Source organism: Mastigoproctus giganteus, chromosome 4 (assembly GCF_048544385.1).
Source record: "Mastigoproctus giganteus isolate SK-2022 chromosome 4, ASM4854438v1, whole genome shotgun sequence".
Lineage (NCBI taxonomy): Eukaryota > Metazoa > Arthropoda > Arachnida > Uropygi > Thelyphonidae > Mastigoproctus > Mastigoproctus giganteus.
Window position 1 is genome coordinate 76,352,044 of NC_143578.1, and position 21,732 is coordinate 76,373,775.

General features: G+C 35.6%; 1 protein-coding gene across 1 annotated transcript in view; it reads right to left on the reverse strand.

The window, feature by feature from the left end:
- The window catches only part of LOC150086849 (histone lysine demethylase PHF8-like), a 445,826-nt gene that overhangs the window by 82,904 nt on the left and 341,190 nt on the right, over positions 1-21,732 (reverse strand). The window contains exons 16-17 of the mRNA XM_090371623.1: positions 16,903-17,237; positions 6,212-6,301 (exon numbers count right to left, since the gene is read on the reverse strand). Of these exons, the coding sequence (XP_090227749.1) occupies positions 6,212-6,301; positions 16,903-17,237 (425 nt within the window). The remainder of the gene's footprint in view (positions 1-6,211; positions 6,302-16,902; positions 17,238-21,732) is intronic.

Below are 21,732 nucleotides of genomic sequence, written 5' to 3' on the forward strand. Positions count from 1 at the left end.
CCCGAACAGAATCGACAGTAAAACCATCAATATCAAATGGACCAATCTGGTTCATCTCCTTTTTTCTAAAGTTTAAATAAGTAAAGAAGTCTTTGCTGTTTTTCTCTGCATCCTCTGCCAAAGATTCTTCATAATCTGCCTTCAATTGCCTAACTTCCTTTGTGATTTTATTTTAGACTAGCTTATATCTACCATAGGCTACCGCGTCTCCTAATAATTTATATGATTCCCATCAATTTTTCTTACCTGCCACGAGTCTGATTAGTTCATCCGACATCCATTTAGGCCTAAACCTTGAACAGTATTTCTTAGTTGGTATGAAAAGCCTATTAGCTTCCAAGATTACTGTATTTCCCCATGTATAAGATGCACATTAACTCAAAACTCCCATCCATTAGCTTGTCCTCATCTGTGTGTGATGATGAATCACTGTCTTCAGTTCTATATATGGCATTTGAAATGCCACACTTCTTAAATGACTTGACAGCGATCTCAATCTTGATATTATCCCAGGATCTTTTTACCCAGGTACAAACTTCTCCTATAGTTGGTTTCTTCACTCTTCCTGCTGGTGTCAAATTTTCCCCAGAAGACTTCATCCATTTGTTCCATTTGTCTCTCATGGCAGCTTTGAAAGGTTTGTTAATGCTGACATCAAGTGGTTGGAGCTGGGATGTCAAGCTTCCAGGTATGACGGCAATTTTTGTTTTTTGCTCTGCAACAATCTTCTTTGTATTTTTTGTTATGTGTGCCCTGCTCCAAACTTTCTCAAACCAGATCTTCATCCCATCCTGATCCATCCAACCCTTGTCATGAACGTGGACAATCACTTCTCGAGGAATATCTTCTTTTGGCATTGTTTTGCGTTTGAAAATCAGCATTGGAGGCAGCTTGGTTCCGTCGGCACAACAAGCTAGAACAACTGTATAATGGCTCTTTTCATGTCCACTTGTCTTCACAGTTACAGTTTTCACCCCCTTCTTATCAACAGTTCTGTTACTTGGGACATCAAATTGAAGGGGGACTTCGTCCATATTTGCAATCTGTCCCAACTCAAACTGATGTGTCTTCCGACTTTGAATGACAAAACGATGAAATTCAAGGATCTTCTGCTCACAGTTATCAGGCATCTTTTGGACAAGTCTGGTGCATGTACACATGCTTAGTCCATTCTGTTTCATGAACCTGAAGCACCAATTGTGTCTTCCTTTGAAATCAGTTACTTCTTTTTCATCAGCAATTCTTCTTGCCTCGTGCTGAACCATCTTTGTGGACACAGGAATTCCAATTGCCCTTTGCTCTTCAATTGATATCTTCAATTCCCTCTTTAAATCAGGCCATTTTGCTGACTTGCCTCTCATGGCCTTCTTCTGCCGTGGCGTTTTCAGTAGGGTTTCTTCTTACCGTAGCCAGTCTCGGATTGTTATCTCAGTTGGAGGAGGAGGACCAAACTTACGTTCAGCAGCACGATTTCCATTCACTTTTGCAAACTGGATCACTTTTAACTTGAATTCAGCACTGTACAAAAATCTTTTCTGAACCATTTCTGGGCAGAACGTGGCAAAACGTATCCTAATATACCGGTAACAAGTGCGAAAGAATGAGCGCAAAGATAACAAGCATGAAAAAACGGGAAATGCTAGTAAAAAAATCTACAACCACTGTATAAGACGCACCCAGTTTTTAGACCCCAAATTTTTCGAAAAAAGGTGCGTCTTATACATGGGGAAATATGGTAATTCCTTGAATGCTACCCATTTAGAATTTGCTGTTGGTAACATCATCAGTTGCTTACACTGCATAGAATTTAAAAACTGTCTGAGATCACCATAGTCACCTTTATGAAAACAAAACTTCCCTTCACAGCTGATGGTAGTTACATCTTTGAGTAAATCCCATATTTGTGATCACTGCCAAATAGTGATTACTTTATCTGTAGATTTTTAACAAATGAACAATCACTGCTGATAATCAGATCAAGCATATTACTCTGTCTGGTTGCCTCTCGAACATGCTGCTGCTGTAGAAAACGACCATCCAATAAATCCACAAAAGTCTTACTAGTGTGATAGTGACCAACCCACAAGTTTCAGTCAATATAAGAAAAGTTAAAATTCCCCATTATATGACAATTTGATTTACTCACCCACTATATTTCTCTGTACAGTTGTTTGTTGTACTCATCAGTGTCATTAGGCCCATAACACACTCCTACTCTTAATTTTGCTTTCCCACACCAAACTGACTCAACGTTGTACTGTTCACCCATGCCAACTGATTGCGCTTCTTTAGAGTTTGTGTGTTTCTCAACTAACAGCATAACTCCCCCTCCCTATCCTGTTTATCCTTTCTGTATACATTGTTCTCACCAAATTCCAATTCTGCATTCCTTATATCTGTATGACACCATGTCTCTGATAGGCCATCAATATCTACCTTTGATGTCTTGACCAGCACCACAAATTCATCAAATTTATTTCCTATACTCCTAGCATTGGTGTATATGCATGTATACATGCACCTGTTCTTTCTATTAGTTACCCTAACACAGCCCATGTATTTACTTGTTCCACTATACTCCCAGCAGTCCTGGAAATCCCCATTGCCTTGCTCTCCAGGCTGCTGCTCATTCCAATAGAAGCAGCGCATGAGTCACTTGCACCTCTGCCTGCGGCTACTGTTAATCTATTAGTCCTCCCAAACTAGCAGTTTTCCAACCAACCCAACTCTGTCTTGATAGAATCAGAAAATATCCTTGCACCCTTTCTATTTAAGGGTATCCCATCCTGCAGAAGCTGTCTCTTCTGTTAACAAGTCCAGACCACGCTGAGAAAAAGACTACCCCATGCGCCCTGCAGAATCCCTCCTGGGCTGAAATGATTGACAAGGCTCTCATCATATACTCCCTCCTATCGTGTCTGGGCAGAATTGCAAAAACATTCAAATTTAAACCTAACTAGCGACTTTTTTTCAACACTGATAAGTAAATCTGCAGATGTCCTATTACTAATGTCATAAGAGCAAATGTGTACAGCAACATCACCGTTTGTGCCCTTAAAAGATGATATTTGATTTACAACATCATCAACATTTGCCTCTGGCACATATACCCTGGTCCCATTCCACCTATTTTTTTTTAACAATATATCTTCTGTTTCCCTGACAATAGAGTCACAGATAATAACTAGCTTCTGTGGTGCCTGATGAACAGAAGTGAGCTCTGGTGTTGAGTTGGGCAGCCGAGAGCTTGATGCCCCCCCCCCTATTTTAATTCCTTCAGGGCATCTACACTACTCTTCAAGCTCTCATAGACACCCATCAGAACACTGAGTTGGTGACTAATTTCTTCACACTCCTGCACCTAGCACACACAAAGGCATCCTCCCTGGCTAGGTCAGTTCTGTACCAGAAAGGTCTGCAACCATTTCACAAGTTGCATTTAGGCTGTGATGCATTGTCCCCCTTCAGTTCTCCCCGAGCCACAGCACTTTCTCTCTCTCTTTACTTTGTGCTCTAGTCTGGGGCACGATTTCTGTTTACATACAATTTAATTGATTACAATGAAAATTAATAAGAGCAATAAAATTAATTGATTAATTGACAATACTACACTAAGCTAATGCAGATATGTATCACGCTATCTAGTTTAACATTATACCTTATGCTAGTGGTTCCCAACCTTTTTTTGACTCGTAAACCCCTTTCAGCATAATGTTTTTATTGCGAACTAATCAATAAACCTATATTCTCTGAAATCGTATAATAGTTCTGAATTTTTATTATAAAATTATACATAACAATGAGTCTTTGAGAATGAAAAAAAATTTAGTATGGAAAACATTTATTTAACACGATATACTGTAAGATAGTAAACTAATCATAAAGAATTGTGGAAGATGTAGTTTCTTTCATTGGCAATTCTTTACTTCATATTTAATTTTATTTTACTCTACTGTTTATTATTAGTTATATTTTGTAGTTACAAAAATATACCTATGTAAATCTAAGCAGATGCCATTATAAATTTTTTAGTGTGAACCCCCTGGAACACACTTTCGTAAACCCCCGGTTGGGAACCGCTGCTTTACGTTATCAAATTCTAGATATATGCTATCAAGTTATGCTGTACGGCATCAATCACAATGTTAAATTAGTTATATACTTTAGGTAAATACAAAAAGATATATGAATAACAAGTGATTAAAACCTTCAAACTACTTATTTATCACAATTAAAATCCTACTATTCTTCTGCACTACTGGTTATGTGCTACAATATTCGTGCCAAAACACCGATACAATAGTGGTACGAGTGATGAGTTGTAACTTACAAAATCGCTAGCTAAATTTAAAAATAAGCTAATGAACACTATCAAGCTGCCTATTTAATCTATCTGTAAACACAATTTAATACGTTAATTAATCAAGAATACGGTAAAAATTTCCAAAAAAACATCTGTTTGCAGGAGTCCGAAAAGCCCTCTCGCAATCTGCCTTAGCTTTCCCAATTTCCTTAGTGATCTCCTACTCTTAATATCATTAATAGCAATGTGTAGAACAATATCACCTTTTGTGCCATTAAAAGATTAAACATTAGGGATATTGCATAACAAAGAAAGATAGGATTAATAAAAATGGTGGAGGTGTAAGCATATCATAACCAATATGGAAAAGCTGTGGATCATATTAAAGTTGAGAAATAAAATCCCTTTAATTCAATACCTGACTTATTTTATCTTAAATTTAATGAAATACTTTCTGACAACAATGTTTTATTTTTAAATTTAATGCCTCATGAATAGAGTGACAACATGATGCAAGGAAGCAAAGCTTAAACAGTACCAGCTAAAAAAAAACTTCATTTTCCCATTCCCTCCAATAAGTTCTTTAAATTTATTCAGATTACTCACTTCCACAACACCAGAAGTGAGTAATTTGAAAAATTACTTGAAGAGTAATACTATTAATTACTCTTTGGCTGAATGCAAATTTCTGCACATTTATTCTACACAATCCATTCTCAATTTAAATTTCCACGTGTTCGTGTCATAATATAAAACAGAGACCAACATTATCAAAATTAATAAAGATTTTATTTTTATTAATTTTGATTTACACATTGAAATTTGATTTAATCTTGTTCTTGGGCCCTCAAAACCATCTTAAATTTAGCTTTAACTAAAACTTTTTCTAAAAGCTTTAGTTAGCAATAGGTATAGCAATAGCTTTTAGAAAAAACTTTTTCTAAAAGCTATTGCTATACCTTCCTTGCATTGTATCTTCTTGAATATATTGATTTGTAATTATTGTCCAGCTGCAGCTCCCCAATATCCATCCTCTTAAGTTTCTATAATGTGATGCAATGTAACATGACATATTGCATTCCATCAATCACATAAAATTTATATTGGTCTCATTTGATCACAGCAATTTGGGATGGCTCAACATTTCTTTCTAAAAGTTCAAATAAAATATGAAAATCTGTCCAATGGGAATTGAGTTGGTACATGTAAACAAACTTCAATAACAGGCACTTTATGTATTTGCAAGCATGTCTGAAACACAAACTAAAAAGTGCAGATTTGGCAGTACACAACTTATAAAATTAAGAAAAACGTCTGCTTAAATACATTTATCCTTGATTTGAGAAATTAACTTAATTAAAATGAAATTTTCTAATAGTTTTAAATGTTTAAAACCCCCAGATCTTAATATAATTAAAAATAGGAAATGCACTTCTCAGAAAGTCCTGATATGATGCAACAAAATGCATGTTATTTTTGAAACCAGCATGGCAGAGTTATGCATCAATTCAAATTGATGGAAAACAGTTGCAGAACAGATGTGCGGAAGTTTGCCTTTAGCCAACGGGTAGTTGATTGCTGGAACAGACTTCCATCTGTTGTTGTTGTGGAAGTTGATAGCTTAAATAAATTTAAGGCTGAACTAGATAAACATTTGGAGTGACCAGATGGGTGAAATGGGAAGGGTTTTTTTTTTTTTTTTTTTTTTGGTTGATGCTGTATAAGCTTGCTTTCTTGCATCATATGCCTTAACTAATGCTAATGAGAAACTACCCACTGGAATAAAAGCTGAAAACTGTTTTTGGATTTGTTGAACAATATCGCATTTATTGAAGAGAAATCATACCATATATGGTGTTTCTAAAGCTATTTGCTTAATTGAATTAATCTCAATCAATTAATTATTACCTTTTGGATTCCATGGTTCATCACGGCGAGCTCGTCCTCTGGGTTTGAATACATGAACTTCATTGTCAGATGCTTCAAGCCCTAAGTAAACTGAAAATTTTAATTTAATTACAATTAAAATTACATATTAGTGTACTTCTGCGGGTTATACTTGGTAATTTTCCTAAGAAAAACAACTATTTCTTAAATATGACATAGAGTGAAATTTTAAAATTCCCATGAAATTCATAGTGAACAATAAATTTTGCTTCAGATTAAAATTATGACAAATGCAGCATATCTCAGTGCCACATTCGGCAATCTATTTTCTGTCTATAATCTATAAGCCCAAATTAGACAACTGTGGTTAACATGTGCTCTCCTCTTTGGATTTTTCACAGCTTTTATTTATTTTTTTCTGCCAATTATAAACTACATCCACAATTAGTTGGAAATACAAGTAACAGATCAGCACATAGCTGAAAAAATTTCGAAATAATTTGAAAATTTATTTCGGATTTAATTTATTTAATGGATATCCTGTTCAATGAAGCCTTCAAACACAAAGATCAATACAGTAAACCCCCGCTATTCGCGGGGGTTACGTTCCTGAGAAATGTCGCGAATACCGAAAACGCGAATACTGAGTTATGGCTCCCATAGTAATAAAGGGGTTCCGTTCCAAAGTATGAAATATATAAGAAAAACTAGTCTAAAATTTTGTCTATGTATGCAAGCTATGGCATCGAAATGAAAATAAGAAACAATTTAATATTAAATGTAATATTTATTAGAAATTTCAAACAAATCTTTCAAACCAGCGCCTTTGCTTGCTAGCAAAAAAAACATCCCGCCAGTGCTATCAGCAGTTTCGCTAAAGTGTTGATAAAGGAGTTTTGCCTTTTCGCGAATGATGAGTGAACTTAACGGAATGTTATTTTGAGTTCGGTCTTCTATCCACAGATTTTAAGATTTTTCCATTTTTTCTAATTTAACATCACGAGTTACAGAGCAAATTTTTGAAGCAATTAGTGCGTTTTCATGGACACTACGTCAGACTTTTTCTTCCGATTTTTTGATTGATCGTACCGTTAACTCATTGATTTTATAATGTTTTGCCACTGAGGAGACACTTTCACCATTAGAAATTTTGTCTAATAACTCAATTTTATTCGCTAATGTCATCACCTTTGATATTTTCACATTTCCCTTGTTATTCGTAGCCATATTTTTGTAGGGGTTAGAAAGAACTTGTCCACAATAAAGTCACTTTCTTCTGTTAACACACTCGAAAAAGTCTGTTTTACACTGCAAAACGGTAGATTTATCACTTTTGTAAGCATATCAATTTATAAATTTATTCAATTTATAAACATATAAATTAAAAGCAAACAACGAAACCTTCCATGACAAGCACATAACACAAGGATTAGCGAGAAACATCCACGCTCGCGATTTTGTCACTCCTCTCCCCCCCCACCCACTGAGCGCTGTTTTGACCGGGAAAGATAATTTTACCCACGCCCATGTTTTTTATGGCAGAAAATATTCACGGCGCTTTAAAATTCACATTTTTTTAGGTTTCATTTTATATCAAATCGGCGATCGCGAATACGCGAAACCGCGAATACAGATACCGAGAATAGCGGGGGTTTACTGTATATGCATTTAGGTGAGCCAAAGAGTGAAAAACATTGATCAATTTTGATACTTGAGAAAGGGTTGTATACGGTAGAGATTTCACCACAGAGCTACAAATTCTTATCATACTCCAAACACTTTGAAATGAATGAATGCACACACCAAGGGTTAATTTCAGGAGAGGAGACTATGAAAGTTTAAGATGCTATACAGCATCTATTAACTAGACAGACTACAGAGGGAGGATAAATACAAACTGATAGAGCAGAAAAAGCTGGAGCAATGAAAAGTACTGAAGCCTGCCACTGCTACAAGATGATCTGTAATATCAGCACAAAAAAAGGATTGACTGAGTGATTTCATTTTTTATGGCACATGGGCTGTTTAACCTATGATGTGCCAAAATGTATAAAAAAACAAGTAAATAAATAAGAGTGTATATAACGGTACTAAAAAACATTTAAACATTTTTGTACAAATATATATATTTTAAAAACTGCATGAACCATGAAAATATGCAGACATATTTTCATGGGTATATAATATTTTACTGAGTATATAAGACTAAGTCGGACGATTAAAGGTGCTAAAACATAAATGACATTCATCAATAAAATCTAAATATTCAGTCTCTGATTTTTCTTTTTTTAGGAAAGTATGGACAGTGAAAGAGTTCCAAGACTGACTCGTCAGGTACCTCCTTAGTTTTTACATCCACTTTCTGTACTACTGTTCGTGGTTGGATTTTCTTTTGAAAAAGAATGCAATAAAAAATATTTGAGGACAATTACAATGATATATGCAGCAAAAGTGATGCTGAGAATAATGAACAAATAATGAGGGAAAGAATAGAAGAAATAATAGGAGAGTAATGTAATAGGAATAATAAATATTCTGATTTCCATCAGAATATTTATTATTCTGATGGAATTTTATAGTACTTTCATCAGAGATGAAAGTACTATAAAATAATATGTAATATATTCTGAACTCAATGGGTGCACTATGGCAAATGTTGTGACGCCATTTTTTCAAGTGTGACAATCTGCAAAGAAATTATAGCAATTTTTAGTAATCATACCAAGGGAACAAAACTATGCTCACAGTTTTCAGATGGCAAAAATCACATATACCAGTGTTATCAATTGGATGAGAGCACACTCCTGAAAATGAAAAGGAACTTGATGTAATATAGGCTCCCTCAATAGTATACTGAAGCTGAAAGACATGGGGAATGTGCTAATTATCTCTCTCTTTCTACTTCTGCTAGAAGAAATGTTCTTCTAGTAGAAGTAGAACTACTGTTGGTAGAGGTAAGGGAGGGAGAGACAGATAATTATCCTTCTGTACAAATCAATGCCCAGATAATATGAATACAGGCCTGAATCCTAATTTCAGGAAATTACAGAAATGTGAAAGTAAAAAAGAGAGAAATAAGACTAGTTATGGATGCAAAGCCAGAACCATCAAATAAAAAAAAAAACTCTTCAAACTGATTGTTCACCAAGCTGCTACTCATAATAAGGTCTAAGAAAAGTTTTGTTTTTATTTCACCATTAAATTTTGATGTTTAAGCAATAATCAGTAAGTAAAAAGCTGAACTACAGATCAAACTGAAAATTCTGCTAAATGCAACTCCAGAAAAAAGTCAATTTATTTGAATGCTTCCTGTTATTTAATTTAATTTAATTTTCAGCTCTAAAGGTAATTTTCATCCCCCCCAAACAGTTTTAGTTAGCAGCTATTATGTGTAAGGGCTATTGCATATTGAATTATTAGTGCTTACTGTTTCAATAGCTTTAACTGCTGTGGTCACTGAATCCAATAGGCAGAGGAATGCAAGGGCATAATTAATTTTAATATGTAGGGTGTGAAATTTTTTTTTTTAATTTTTTATTTTTTTGAAAATAGCAACTATTACTGTTATAAATATGATAATTAATGATTCAGGGAAAAAATTTAAGAAATAATCAAATTCCACAGCATGTGATAAGTTCCCGATTTTCGCAATTCAATAAGACCTTACCATCCATCAATTATGTTATGAAACTGTCACCACAACTAACATAGTTTGATTTTAGAAAAAAGTATTTTTCTTCATATTTTTTGTTCAAAATTTAACAAATAAAAATCTCTACTGATATGTATGCAAAGTGTTGTTCCATAAGTAATGCCTCTTTGGCCATAACAGTATAAAGACAACCAATACAAAATTGAAATGACATTTACTGAACAAACACTGGGATGCATGTAAACATTATTCCATGAATCCATTTATCAATAGATTTTTGCCATCATTCTTTCCACTATCTTTTTCAGCTCTTTTTCACTCAAAATGTGTTTTACACAAAGGCATATTTTCACATGTCCAAGCAGAGAAAAATCACATGGAGCCATGTCTGGACTAAATGCAGGATGAGGCAAAACTCTCCACTTTAGTTCTGCAATTTGCATCCATTTCATATGGGTAGTGTGTGGACTAGCCTTATCATGGTATAATGCAATTTGTTGTCCTGTAATAAGGGCCTTTCTTTTTTTTGGAACTATCTATTCTTAGTCTTACTTTTCTCTAAAAAATAAACCAAAATTGGGCCCATTTTGATGATCTGGCAATTTATAGGTTTTTCTTCGCCAAAGATGAATGCCATATCAGGCATTTAAAATAAATATTGAAAGTTATTTTCACTTCTGCAACAGGTCTAACAACTTGGGTACCTATTTGCAGCACATTTTCCTATAATGTAATGTGTCTAAAAGGATTAATACACTTCTCATTGAGCACACTAGTGCATGCATTATTGCACACCTGGTTATTATCCTGCCTCTGAATCATTTCATCCAAAATCTTAGTGTTGTCTTCAATGTGTATAGACTTTGGTCTTCTACTCCTTGGCTGGTCACAAATATCAGTGATTAGTCTTTTAAAATGAGCAATTTCTACTAACAGTGCTTATAATCAAGTGTCTTTTTAAACTTTTCTCAATTTTTCATGAATCTGGAGAGTTAAGAGTTTTCTCCTGACTTGAAAAGGAGCTCTATTAAAGATCTTTGGTGGAAACAGGCATCATTTGAGTGTTCATAATTTTAGATTTGTAATAGACAGAATCTTTTATTTTAGCATGTTTATATCTTAATATCATGTTTATATCTTATACTACCAATATAAAACTTCACGGTGCTAACTCAATTTCAAAAACTTTTGTTGCCCAAGATGCATTACTTATGGAATTACCCTTGTACATTATAAGGGTTTAAAAATTTGGTACTCACTCTACTGAGCATGCAAATTTGACCAGTTATGTAATGATAGATTTTTAAATAAATAATTATTGTTATGAATATAAAGCAGAATTTTGAATTAAGGTGTTTATATGATCTGCAGCCTGTAAAAAAATTTAAAAAATAAAAAAAAATAATGGGAAATATTCATAAATGCAAGCATGTAAGAATAAGATTTTGTGAGTTTACCAAACCCTTAAGCAATAATGCTGGAATGTGGAATGTAAGCCAGTAGAGATAATAAACCTAACAGGTTTATTATTCATCAATTATTGTTTTATTTTCTTCAATCAATATTTGACCAGAAAAAAGTTTCAAGCAGAAATTTCTATCGGTTGTCATACTAAAAGTTTTTAAATTTAGTGTGTAAAAATCAAAAACTAAAATTTTAACATTGATAAATGCAAAGTACTGCATATGGGTAGTAGTAATCTGAGAGTAATTCCAACTGTGTAGGTAATACACTCAGGGTAGTGGAAAATGAAGACCTGGGGTTATTGTGCAGTCAGATATGAAGTTCTCTGAGCAGTGCTGACAGGTTTCCAGAACAGCTCATGGGGTTTTGTCAATGATATACAAGAATTTTGCAAGAAGGGATAAGGAGGTGATTATTCTATCATATAAGACAATTGTCAGGCAACTGCATCTTGAGCACTGCATACATACATCTTGAGCTGTGCATATTCATTTTAAGAAGGATGTAGATCTGCTGGAACAGGTACAGAGAAGCACAATGTGATCTGCGAGGGGTACTCTTACCATGAAAGGCTTTGGTTCTGTAAAATGCAGCATCTGGAGACTAGGCACCTGTGAGGTAATCGGACTGAGGTGTTTAAGGCTTTGAATGGTATGAGAAAACTCACTGCTGATGGGATTGTTCCTCTTGCACATACTATGCACATGAGGGGACATAAATTCAAATTGAGGAAGGATGGTTGCAGAATAGACGTGCAGAAGTCTGTCTTCAGCAAACGGGTGGTTGATTGCTGCAACAGGCTTCCATCCGTTGATGTGGATGTGGGCAGCTTGAATTCATGGAAGAACTAGACAAACTCTACTGGAGGAATGGATAGGCGAAATGGGATTTTTTTTTGCTGTTACTGTATAAGCTTGCTTTCTTGCATCATTTGCCACTACTAATATTAATACTAATAATATCTGTGGCAGCCTCAAAAAGGCTGCCACAGACATTCTCTCAGGTATGATAAGCTGGCTTCCTATCTAGGATTCTAAAATGCTGATGGAACTGACAAGTTGTACTCAAGTCAAGTGAATTGAATTGAATTGAATTTCGGCAAAGTCCGGCCGTTCCGTGACAACCAGATCCTTTGCTTGCATCTTCATGACGATGTTGTTATGTTATTTGGTTTTTAGGAGCATTAGCAACTAAGGCCATATTGCTCCGGGGATATGCGGTGGTCATTCCCTGACCTTTCCGCATCCTCTGTATTTGATGGGCACAGGCTCGAACCCTGGTCTTATCAAGAAGCGTGTGCTACGCATTGCTGCTCCTGGCTACGGAGGCGCCCCCTTCATGACGATGGTAGGACTGTTAGTAACCCTGAATATAATTCTCATGTGTCCTGAAATTGTTATTGTTATTTGGTTTTTAGGAGCATTAGCAACTAAGGCCATATTGCTCCGAGAATATGCGGTGGTCATTCCCTGACCTTTCCGCATCCTCTGTATTTGGTGATGACGGGCTCGAACCCCGGTCTAATCAAGAAGCACGTGCTGCTGCTCCTTCCCACCTGTTACGGAGGCGCCTGTGTCCTGAAATATGGCACCTATTATGCTGGAGGTGACCACCCAGGTGCAAACCAATGTAAGCAGTGGTTGAGATGTGGTGCCCACACCACAAGTAGGATTGCTACCTCTCTGTGTTACCAGGCAATGATAGGTGGTAGATGATGACTCTCATCAACCAGGGCAGTACCACTACTTTGCTTATGGGAGGCTTGAAGTGGTGGAACTCAAGTTCAGTCTCCAGAGCAAAGCTTCGGCAACCCCCTATCTCTTCCATCATGCAATGATGTTCACAGGCTGGCTGATAGATAGACCAGTGGACTGAACACAGTGGTAACTCACGAGGCTTCCAGATCAGCTAGTGTATCATTTTCCTGCCTCTACTGTGCAGGATAGTGACTGGAGGGCCCGAGTAGTGTATATGCGGGGAGGGGGGTGCATTGTCATGGCACCATTATGTCAAGGAGCTGGGTATATTTTTGCTGTGGTTAGTCCATATCCAAAAACATCATTACTTCGTACATGTCCTCCCTACCTTTTCTTACTACTGAATACATTACAAATTGTCAAACTAATAGAACAAACATCTGTGAAAAGATCTAAACCTCCCAAATACTTCTTCATTAATTTTACAAATATATGTGGTCTCAGTTCCAATCTCAATGACATAAATTTCCCCTCACAGTCTGCCAAAAACCACATACTTTTTCAGACAGAATCCCATTTATTGATTGATTCAACCACTGTTCACCTCAGTTGTCCAAATTATTTGCTGTATGATTACTTTCAAACATGGTACTTGCACATATGTCTGCTCTGATATTCCCTATCAGAGACAGTAATTTGGAATCTCCTCTGGCTTAAAACCTCTTTGCCCCATTTTGTCAAATTCATCTGTTGCCCCTGTCATTCTCCCAACTCCAATAATCAACTGGAACTCTTTGACATCCTCTTTTTGAAACTGGATTTTCTCCAGTCCAACTTTTCTTGGTGATTTTAAGGTTCACAACTCCATCTAGTTTCTGTTTTCTAGTCACACAAACCTAGCTAGTCGAGGTGTTGAGGCTTTTGCAATTACAGGTGAAACCTGTTATAACGTGATCCTTAGGGTCCAAAGAATCATATTGCAATATAAGTGAGATGGTTTTAGAAAATTCTAGCCATTTATCGGCATTCAAACTTCATACATACTATCAATTTCGCTTGTCTCTTTTTTTGCACAATAATTGCAATACTATGCCTAAGAAAAATTTAAGTGAATAGCTTTATGTGTATGAATGCATTAAGTAAAACAAGACAGCTGTCAGTTTGTTCATTTGAAACACAAATCAGATTGTTATCGGCATGAAACAACATTAAGATTGTGCCAGAGGCGGACTGGTCATAAGACAGCGGGGAAACCCTGCTGGGCTGGAGGCTGGTGATTTTGGCCATAAACATAAGTATAAGGCCGCTACAAGTTTTATCCGGTAAGAATTTTTGACCCAGTCTGCCTGTGGATTGTGCCTTGTATGCAAATAACTTCCGTGATTTTACATGCATCCAGTGACCTTTTCAGTAAAGTTACAAGTCATTTATTATTGTCTTACAGAAATCAAAGGATAATGTGAATTGCAGATTCGCTTTAAACTGAAAATATCGGCAGGTGTTCATTAGGAATCCAAAATGTTGATCTTCAGTGACTAAAAACATGTTTCAACTGATGAAAAAGGGGAGCCATGCCTGCATTGCGTTATAAGAGGAATCGCGTTCTAACGAATCTTGTTTTTTTATCGGGTTTCAACTGTACTAATGACCTTGCACAAATGGTTCATTTACCTAGCAGAATAGCAGATAATTCTAACTACACAACCAACAGTCTTGATCTTTCTCTCTAACAAACAACCCTTCTAAGTACACGGTTGAGGTGAGTGGTCCTGTTGGCACCTAGGTTCACAATTTGGTGATGGTCTCTTCTCCAATGGAGCCTTTTTCATAGCCATTCTCAACGTGGTGTTGTTTGGCATTGCAGGAATGCAAAATAAGATGACCTGTGAGATTTCTTTTTTTTTTCCCCCCTGGTTAGATTACTGTTTCAAATCTTCTGATGTCAAGTTTGCTTAGATCTTGTCAGTGAAATTATACTTGTACAGATTAAACTTTATTCCACACTCCATTTAAAATCTCGTCATTTATCTAAACCTTGGTTTTCCAATAGATGTGCTAAGGCTGTTTAAGAGAAGACTGTTGCATATTACACTTGCATCAATATCTCCAGATTCATTTCCTGCCTACCAAACTTGCAACAATTATAAAGCAGTTATTAATCAGTCAAAATTAGATTTTGAACAGGCTAGGAGTAAAAAACTTGCTTCTTGTGCAAATGGTAGTTGAGCATTCAAGTCTCTTGCCAAAGACATTGGCCATCTGTATTCCCACCCCTGCTAAAGTTAAAGCTAACTTGCTAGTATTGTACTTTTCTTCTCATTTGTGTTCTCATTTGTGTTCTGAACCATCTCCTACCATTCCCAGTACATTCCATTCAATTACTCCTCTGATTTTCTGTCATAAGGATATCAGAAGAATTTTGAAGTCTTGATACCAAGAAAGCTCTAGGTCCTGATGGTATTTCTCCACTTGTTCTAAAAAACAACCAGTTCCCTTCTGCTTTGAAATTTGCTCAAATCCCGCCAATTCCTAAGAAAGGAGACAAATCCCTTCTATCCAATTACTGTCCCATTGCACTTCTACTCTTTCCAAAGTAATGGAGAAATCTATTAACCATATGGATTCCATCCGTGTCGATCAACTGGTGTTACACTGGCTTATGTTATCCATCCATGGACAAAATCAATGGAAAAGTTTGGCAAAATTCAAGCATTTGCTCCTGACATTTCAAAGGCTTATAATCATGTTTGGCATAAACGTTTTCTAAATAAGCTTCCATCTTACAGTTTGCCAACTGCTTTTTGTAATTGGGTATCCCATTTTCTCTCTGCCTTCTGACTACTCCACTAATGCAGGTGTTCCCCAAAGTTCTGTTCTTTCTCCCACTCTTTTCCTCTTGTTTGTTATTGACCTTCTCCCATTGATTCTATTCATAGTTTTGCTGATGACAGCACAATGCATTCTGCCTTCCAACTACATGCTGCAACATTGTTATGTAGCATGTAGTCGAATATGTATATTTGCTGTCACTGATGTTTGCATTATTAATTTTTATCTTTATTTTTTTTCTTCATATTTCTTTCATTATAATTTATTAAACTTTGAATATATTTTACATGGTCTTATTATTAAATTTAAAATTTGAAGGCATTATGAAATTTTGAATATATTTTATATATTTTACAGTGGTGATGTGATTGGCTAATGCTGCACTCATACTGCTGTCTATACCCTAATCTTTTTCTATATATTTCAGCTCAACAGTTGTTTTGTCAGTGGTATGATTTTGCCATGTGAGTGCTTGGCTTTCTGTCTTATTATTTTTTCACTCCATAAGGATCGTCATTCAAATCCACTGCACTGGCAGCTCGATCTTTGGATCGTTTTGTCATTGCATGGATTTGTCTAACGTTTGAAATGCAGTAATTCCCTATTATTGGCTTCATGGTTCTCCGTTGAGATGGGGCATAATGGACAGTCTATTTTATTTTAATTTCATTTGGACCAATATTGTAGGCAGTTTTACGTCTCCAACCTTTGTGACATTTCACGCAGTTCGGAATTTGGTGTGGCGATAGGCAACATTAAATTTTAATTAATTGGCTATGATATTTATTTTGTATATTTAGGCTCTTCAAAATTATAATTAGGAGTGTTCCTTCTACAATACCCTATTCTTGATTACTTTCCTTCCTCCCTTTTTTTTTATTTTGTATTGTTCTTGGTTTAGTTTATATTATTTCACTCTACTAGTATGCCATGCTACTGGCATACATTTTAATTAAGTTTATATATATATATATATATTTTTTTTTTTAACAACTGAACATTTGGAATTTGGGGTAAAATACAACCCCCACCTCCAAAGTCCACTTCTAGGAAATTAGTGAAACACTTACTGAATTCTCCATCTTGGTGGCACTGCTTTAGGGCTTCCTCAAATTCATCATCATCATCATCTTCATCCAGGTAACGTCTTAATTTGGTTTTTGAGGAACTATTTGGTGCTTTTGGAACTGGAGTAGATTTTCTTGCTAAAATGGAGAAATTTGCCATGCTATTATCTGTCAGAGATAAGGTTCCTTCCCTATCCTTAGAAACTCCTACAGTATTTCCAGATCCTGGAGGAGGTGAAGCCAACGAGGATGCAGGATTTGTAAAGAGAAAGGCACTCTTACTGATGGATAGCATTCCCTGAATAGCCTCCCTTGTTGATGGTGATGTACGACCACCACTGATAGGTAGATAGTGAAGAGGAAAAGAAATGTAAAAAAGGAGAAAAAAAAAAATTTATATTTTAATAAGCATTTGTAAAAAAAAAAAAAAGTCTTGTAGCTAATAAGGTACAGGTAATATAAGATATCATAACTGAGTTTGTTACACACACACACACACACACACACACACACACACACACACACACACACACACACACACACACACACACACACACACACACACACACACACACACACACACACACAATTTGTAATGTATTAATATTAAATTAAATAAGTATAAATGGATGTGAAAGTTACACAAGGTGCCAGCAACTATAAGGGTGAGGAAAGTAGAAAAAGAAGAGTAGTAGATTAGTGAAAGAATGTTAATATCTAGAGGTTATGATGAATTAAGTAAATTATGGGCTGAATTGCCAAGTCAATATAAAGTGGGAGAACTGTAAAGTAAAATTAGTACAACAAAATATTAATAAAATGCAAATAAAAATGAAAATGGTATAGCTGTCATCAGATATGGGGGGGGATTTTAGTAAAAGGTCTAATATAAGTAATGCAAATAATGCTTGATCTGATGTCAGCAGAAATAAATATTGATACATGATCAGGAATTTCATCAGGGGACTACACCTGACCATGTATCAGGAACTGCTTTTCTATACCTATCCATAGTAGTAGAAGAAAAGTGAAAGGCCAAAAAGGAATGAAAAGAAATTAGCACTTCAATACAGTATGGACAAGGTAGTCCCAACACAGTGTAATTTATTTAGGTAAAAATAAATTGAGTTGGGATAAAAATGTTTAATATCAATATGTTTAATATAAATATGTGGAATTTAGTGTAAGATTTAATTTTGTATAGATAAAAATAAATTTGGAACAAGCAAATGGTATAAGGGTGAGGTATTAAATTGAGGATGGGAAAGAGAAAAGGAGTATTTTAAATAAATAAAGACAAAAAATCGCAATAGAAGTAGGTTAGTAGGAACATTCATTTCACCCTCGTATTACACTAATAGTTTAACGAACAGGAAGAAATTTAGAATTAGGCAGTAGAAAGATAAAAAAGCATAGAAAAAGTTATTATTAAAGTTATTATTACTAAGCTTGCTGGGTTGTGATATTAAAACACACACACACACACACACACACACACACACACACACACACACACACACACACACACACACACACACACACACACACACACACATTGATATTAATATTAACCACTTTTATCCCAACTCAATGTTTATATTAAACATTGATATTAACCGTTTTTATCCCGACTCAATACTTATTTTTACCTAAATAAATTACACTGCATTGGGACTACCTTGTCTATACTGTATTAGAAAGTGCTAATTTCATTTCATTCCTTTTTGGCCTTTCATGTTTCTTCTACTACTATGGACAAGTATAGAAATGCAGTCCCCTGATCAAGTATCAATATTTCTTTCTACTGACATCAGATCAAGCATTTTTTGCATCACCTATTTTAGACCTTTTACTAAAATCCCCCCCCCCCCCACATCTGATGACAGCTATACCATTTTCATTTTTATTTGTATTTTATTAATATTTTGTTATACTAATTTTACTTTACAGTTCTCCCACTTTATATTGGCTTGGCAATTCAGCTCATAATTTACTTAATTCATCATAACCTCTAGGATATTAACATTTTTTCACTTTCCACTAATCTAGTACTCTTCTTTTTCTATTTTCCTCACCCTTATAGTTACTGGCACCTTGTGCCAGTAACTTTCACAGCCATTTATACTTACTTAATTTAAGTAATTAATACAAATTACATATCCACTTGTATCCTTTAATGCTGCTTTGTGCTTTTAGGTGCATCTACCATACCTAATTTATTAATTTTGCCTTCACTGAAACCATTTCATCTACTGTTTACCTCTTTTATATGTAACTCTTTTAAACTTTTCTTTTAAAGAGTTACATTAAAAACCCACCCACACACACACACACACACACACACACATATATATAAGGGGAAGTTAAAAAGTAAAATTGTAATGAATGAGATTGCCCTCTTTAATTGATCTTAATGGTATTATTATTATTATTTTTTTTCTGAAATGAAATGAAAGATGAACATTGATTAGCATTTATAACGTTGATAAATCAAAAAAGTGATTTGCTGATTTCTGTATTCCTTTGTCTATATCCTGTCATATTCTAACTATTCACTGCACACATGCTTTTACAATTATTGTATACGTCCTAGTATATCAATATGTTTGAATACACTGCAACCAGTGATTAAGCAAGTTAACAGTTTTTGCTATTGCATGTTGTTACAACAACTCTAATAACTACTGTTGGGTTATTGTGGTAACATGATGTGCTTGACAATGTAAACATTAGAAAGAAGCTATAAATATTCTTTTAAAGAAGAATTAGTTATTTAGTTTTCATTCTTAAGGCTGAACTATTTCTCGTTGTTTGCTGATACACCTCTAAAGCAAGAGCTGGTGCTCAACTTAAAAGGGCTTCAAAAATATGGAATTTGAACACTAATGATAGCTGATGTTTTATAAAAATAAAGTTTTGTTTTCAAGCACAGGCAATAATTAATAAATAAATAAGTATGGAACACCAAATATAGTTGTTGTTAGCAAGAAGATAAATAAGCTAAGAGATTTCCTGATAGTTTCAGCATCTCAAAAATATAGATTGGAACACATTCGGTGCATTCAAGTGTTTGAAAGTAGTCATTATCTGGAACTAGTTTAAAATACAGGGCCAGATTTTTTTAAAAACGGTTAGTAGTTTTAACATCAGTGACGGATGGCCCCCCCAAAAATAACATTCCAGCATTAACCGTTAATTAATGATTAAAATTCTGCAATTATTTTCAGATTAAATATAGTCAAACTTTTACTACAATAATTTCCGAAGCAATATTCATACATAAACTGTGTGCAAGAATCTCTCAGGTGAGGTGCCACCATCTTTGCAACTATTTAGCTTTTCTGCTTGAAGAGTGGCATGGTATTAGACAAGTGGCGATGTTGTGTTTGTTTATAGTTTCAGGTTTTAGCATTAGCATTAGTAGAGGCATTTGATGCAAGAAAGCAAGCTTATGCAGCATCAGCCAAAAAAAAAAAATAAAATAAATAAATAAATAAAAAATAACCACTTCCACTTCACCCCTCTGTTCGTTCGAAATACCTGTCCAGCTGAGCCTTAAACTTATTTAGGCTATCAACTTCCACGAAAAGGGATGGAAGTCTGTATCACCAACCAACCACTCGCTGGCTAAAGGCAAATTTCCTCACGTCTAGCCTACATCCGTCTTTCCTCAATTTGAATTTATGCCCTCTCAGGTGATTATTCTGAGCAAGAGGAAGAATCCCATCAGCACTGAGCATGCTCAAACCATTCAAGGCTTTATACACCTGTATCAGATCACCTCGCTGGTACCTAGTTTCATGACACTGTAATTTGCAAAACTTAAGCCTTTCTTTGTAAGAGCACCCCTTTGTTCCATTCACTAATCTTGTTGCCCTTCTCTGTACTCATTCCAGCATCTCTACATCCTTCTTGAAATGAGGCCTCCAGACCTGTATACAGTACTCTAGGTGTGGCCTGACCATTGCCTTATACAAGGGAATAATCACCTCCTTATCCCTGCTAGAAAAATTCCTGTATATCATTGACAATACACCATGAGCTACTCTTGCAGCCCATCTCCACTGCTCAGAAAACTTCATATCTGCCTGCACAACCACCTCCAGGTCCCTTTCATTCTCTACCACTGTCAGTGTAGTACCACAGAGTTGATACGTTGCTCTGGGGTTGCTGTTTCCCATATGTAGTACTTTACATTTGTCAATGTTAAACTTCATTTGCCACCTCTCAGCCCATCTGCTCAACCTGTCCAGATCCTGTTGCAGTAGCATAGTGTCAGTAGTGTCCTTGACAACCCTGCCAACCTTCGTATCGTCTGCAAACTTGGACATTAAGCTTGATATACCATCATCAATATCATTTATAAATACAGAAAACAATAATAGACCTAATACTGAACCCTGAGGGACTCCACTAATAACATTAGTCCACGATGAGCAGTGTCCATTGATTACCACTCTCTGTCTTCTCCCCCTCAACCACCCCTTTATCCATAGCGGGCAATTTCCCTCCAATGCCACACTGCTCCAATTTGTGCAGCAGTCTTCCATGTGCAACAGTATCAAAAGCCTTTCTAAGATCCAAGTATATAACATCAAAGTTATTCCCTGCATCCAGTTCTTTTGTGTCTGCATCATAGTATACAATCAAATTGGTCAGCCAAGACTTCCCCTTAACAAAACCATGCTGTGTCCGAGCTATAACTGAAGATCTAGATGATGATCCTGCCTAGATGATCTTGTCTAGATGATCCTGCAGTGCTTCTTTAACCAGTGCCTCCATTAATTTTCCTGGAACAGAAGTTAAACTCACAGGTCTATAATTACTTGTGTC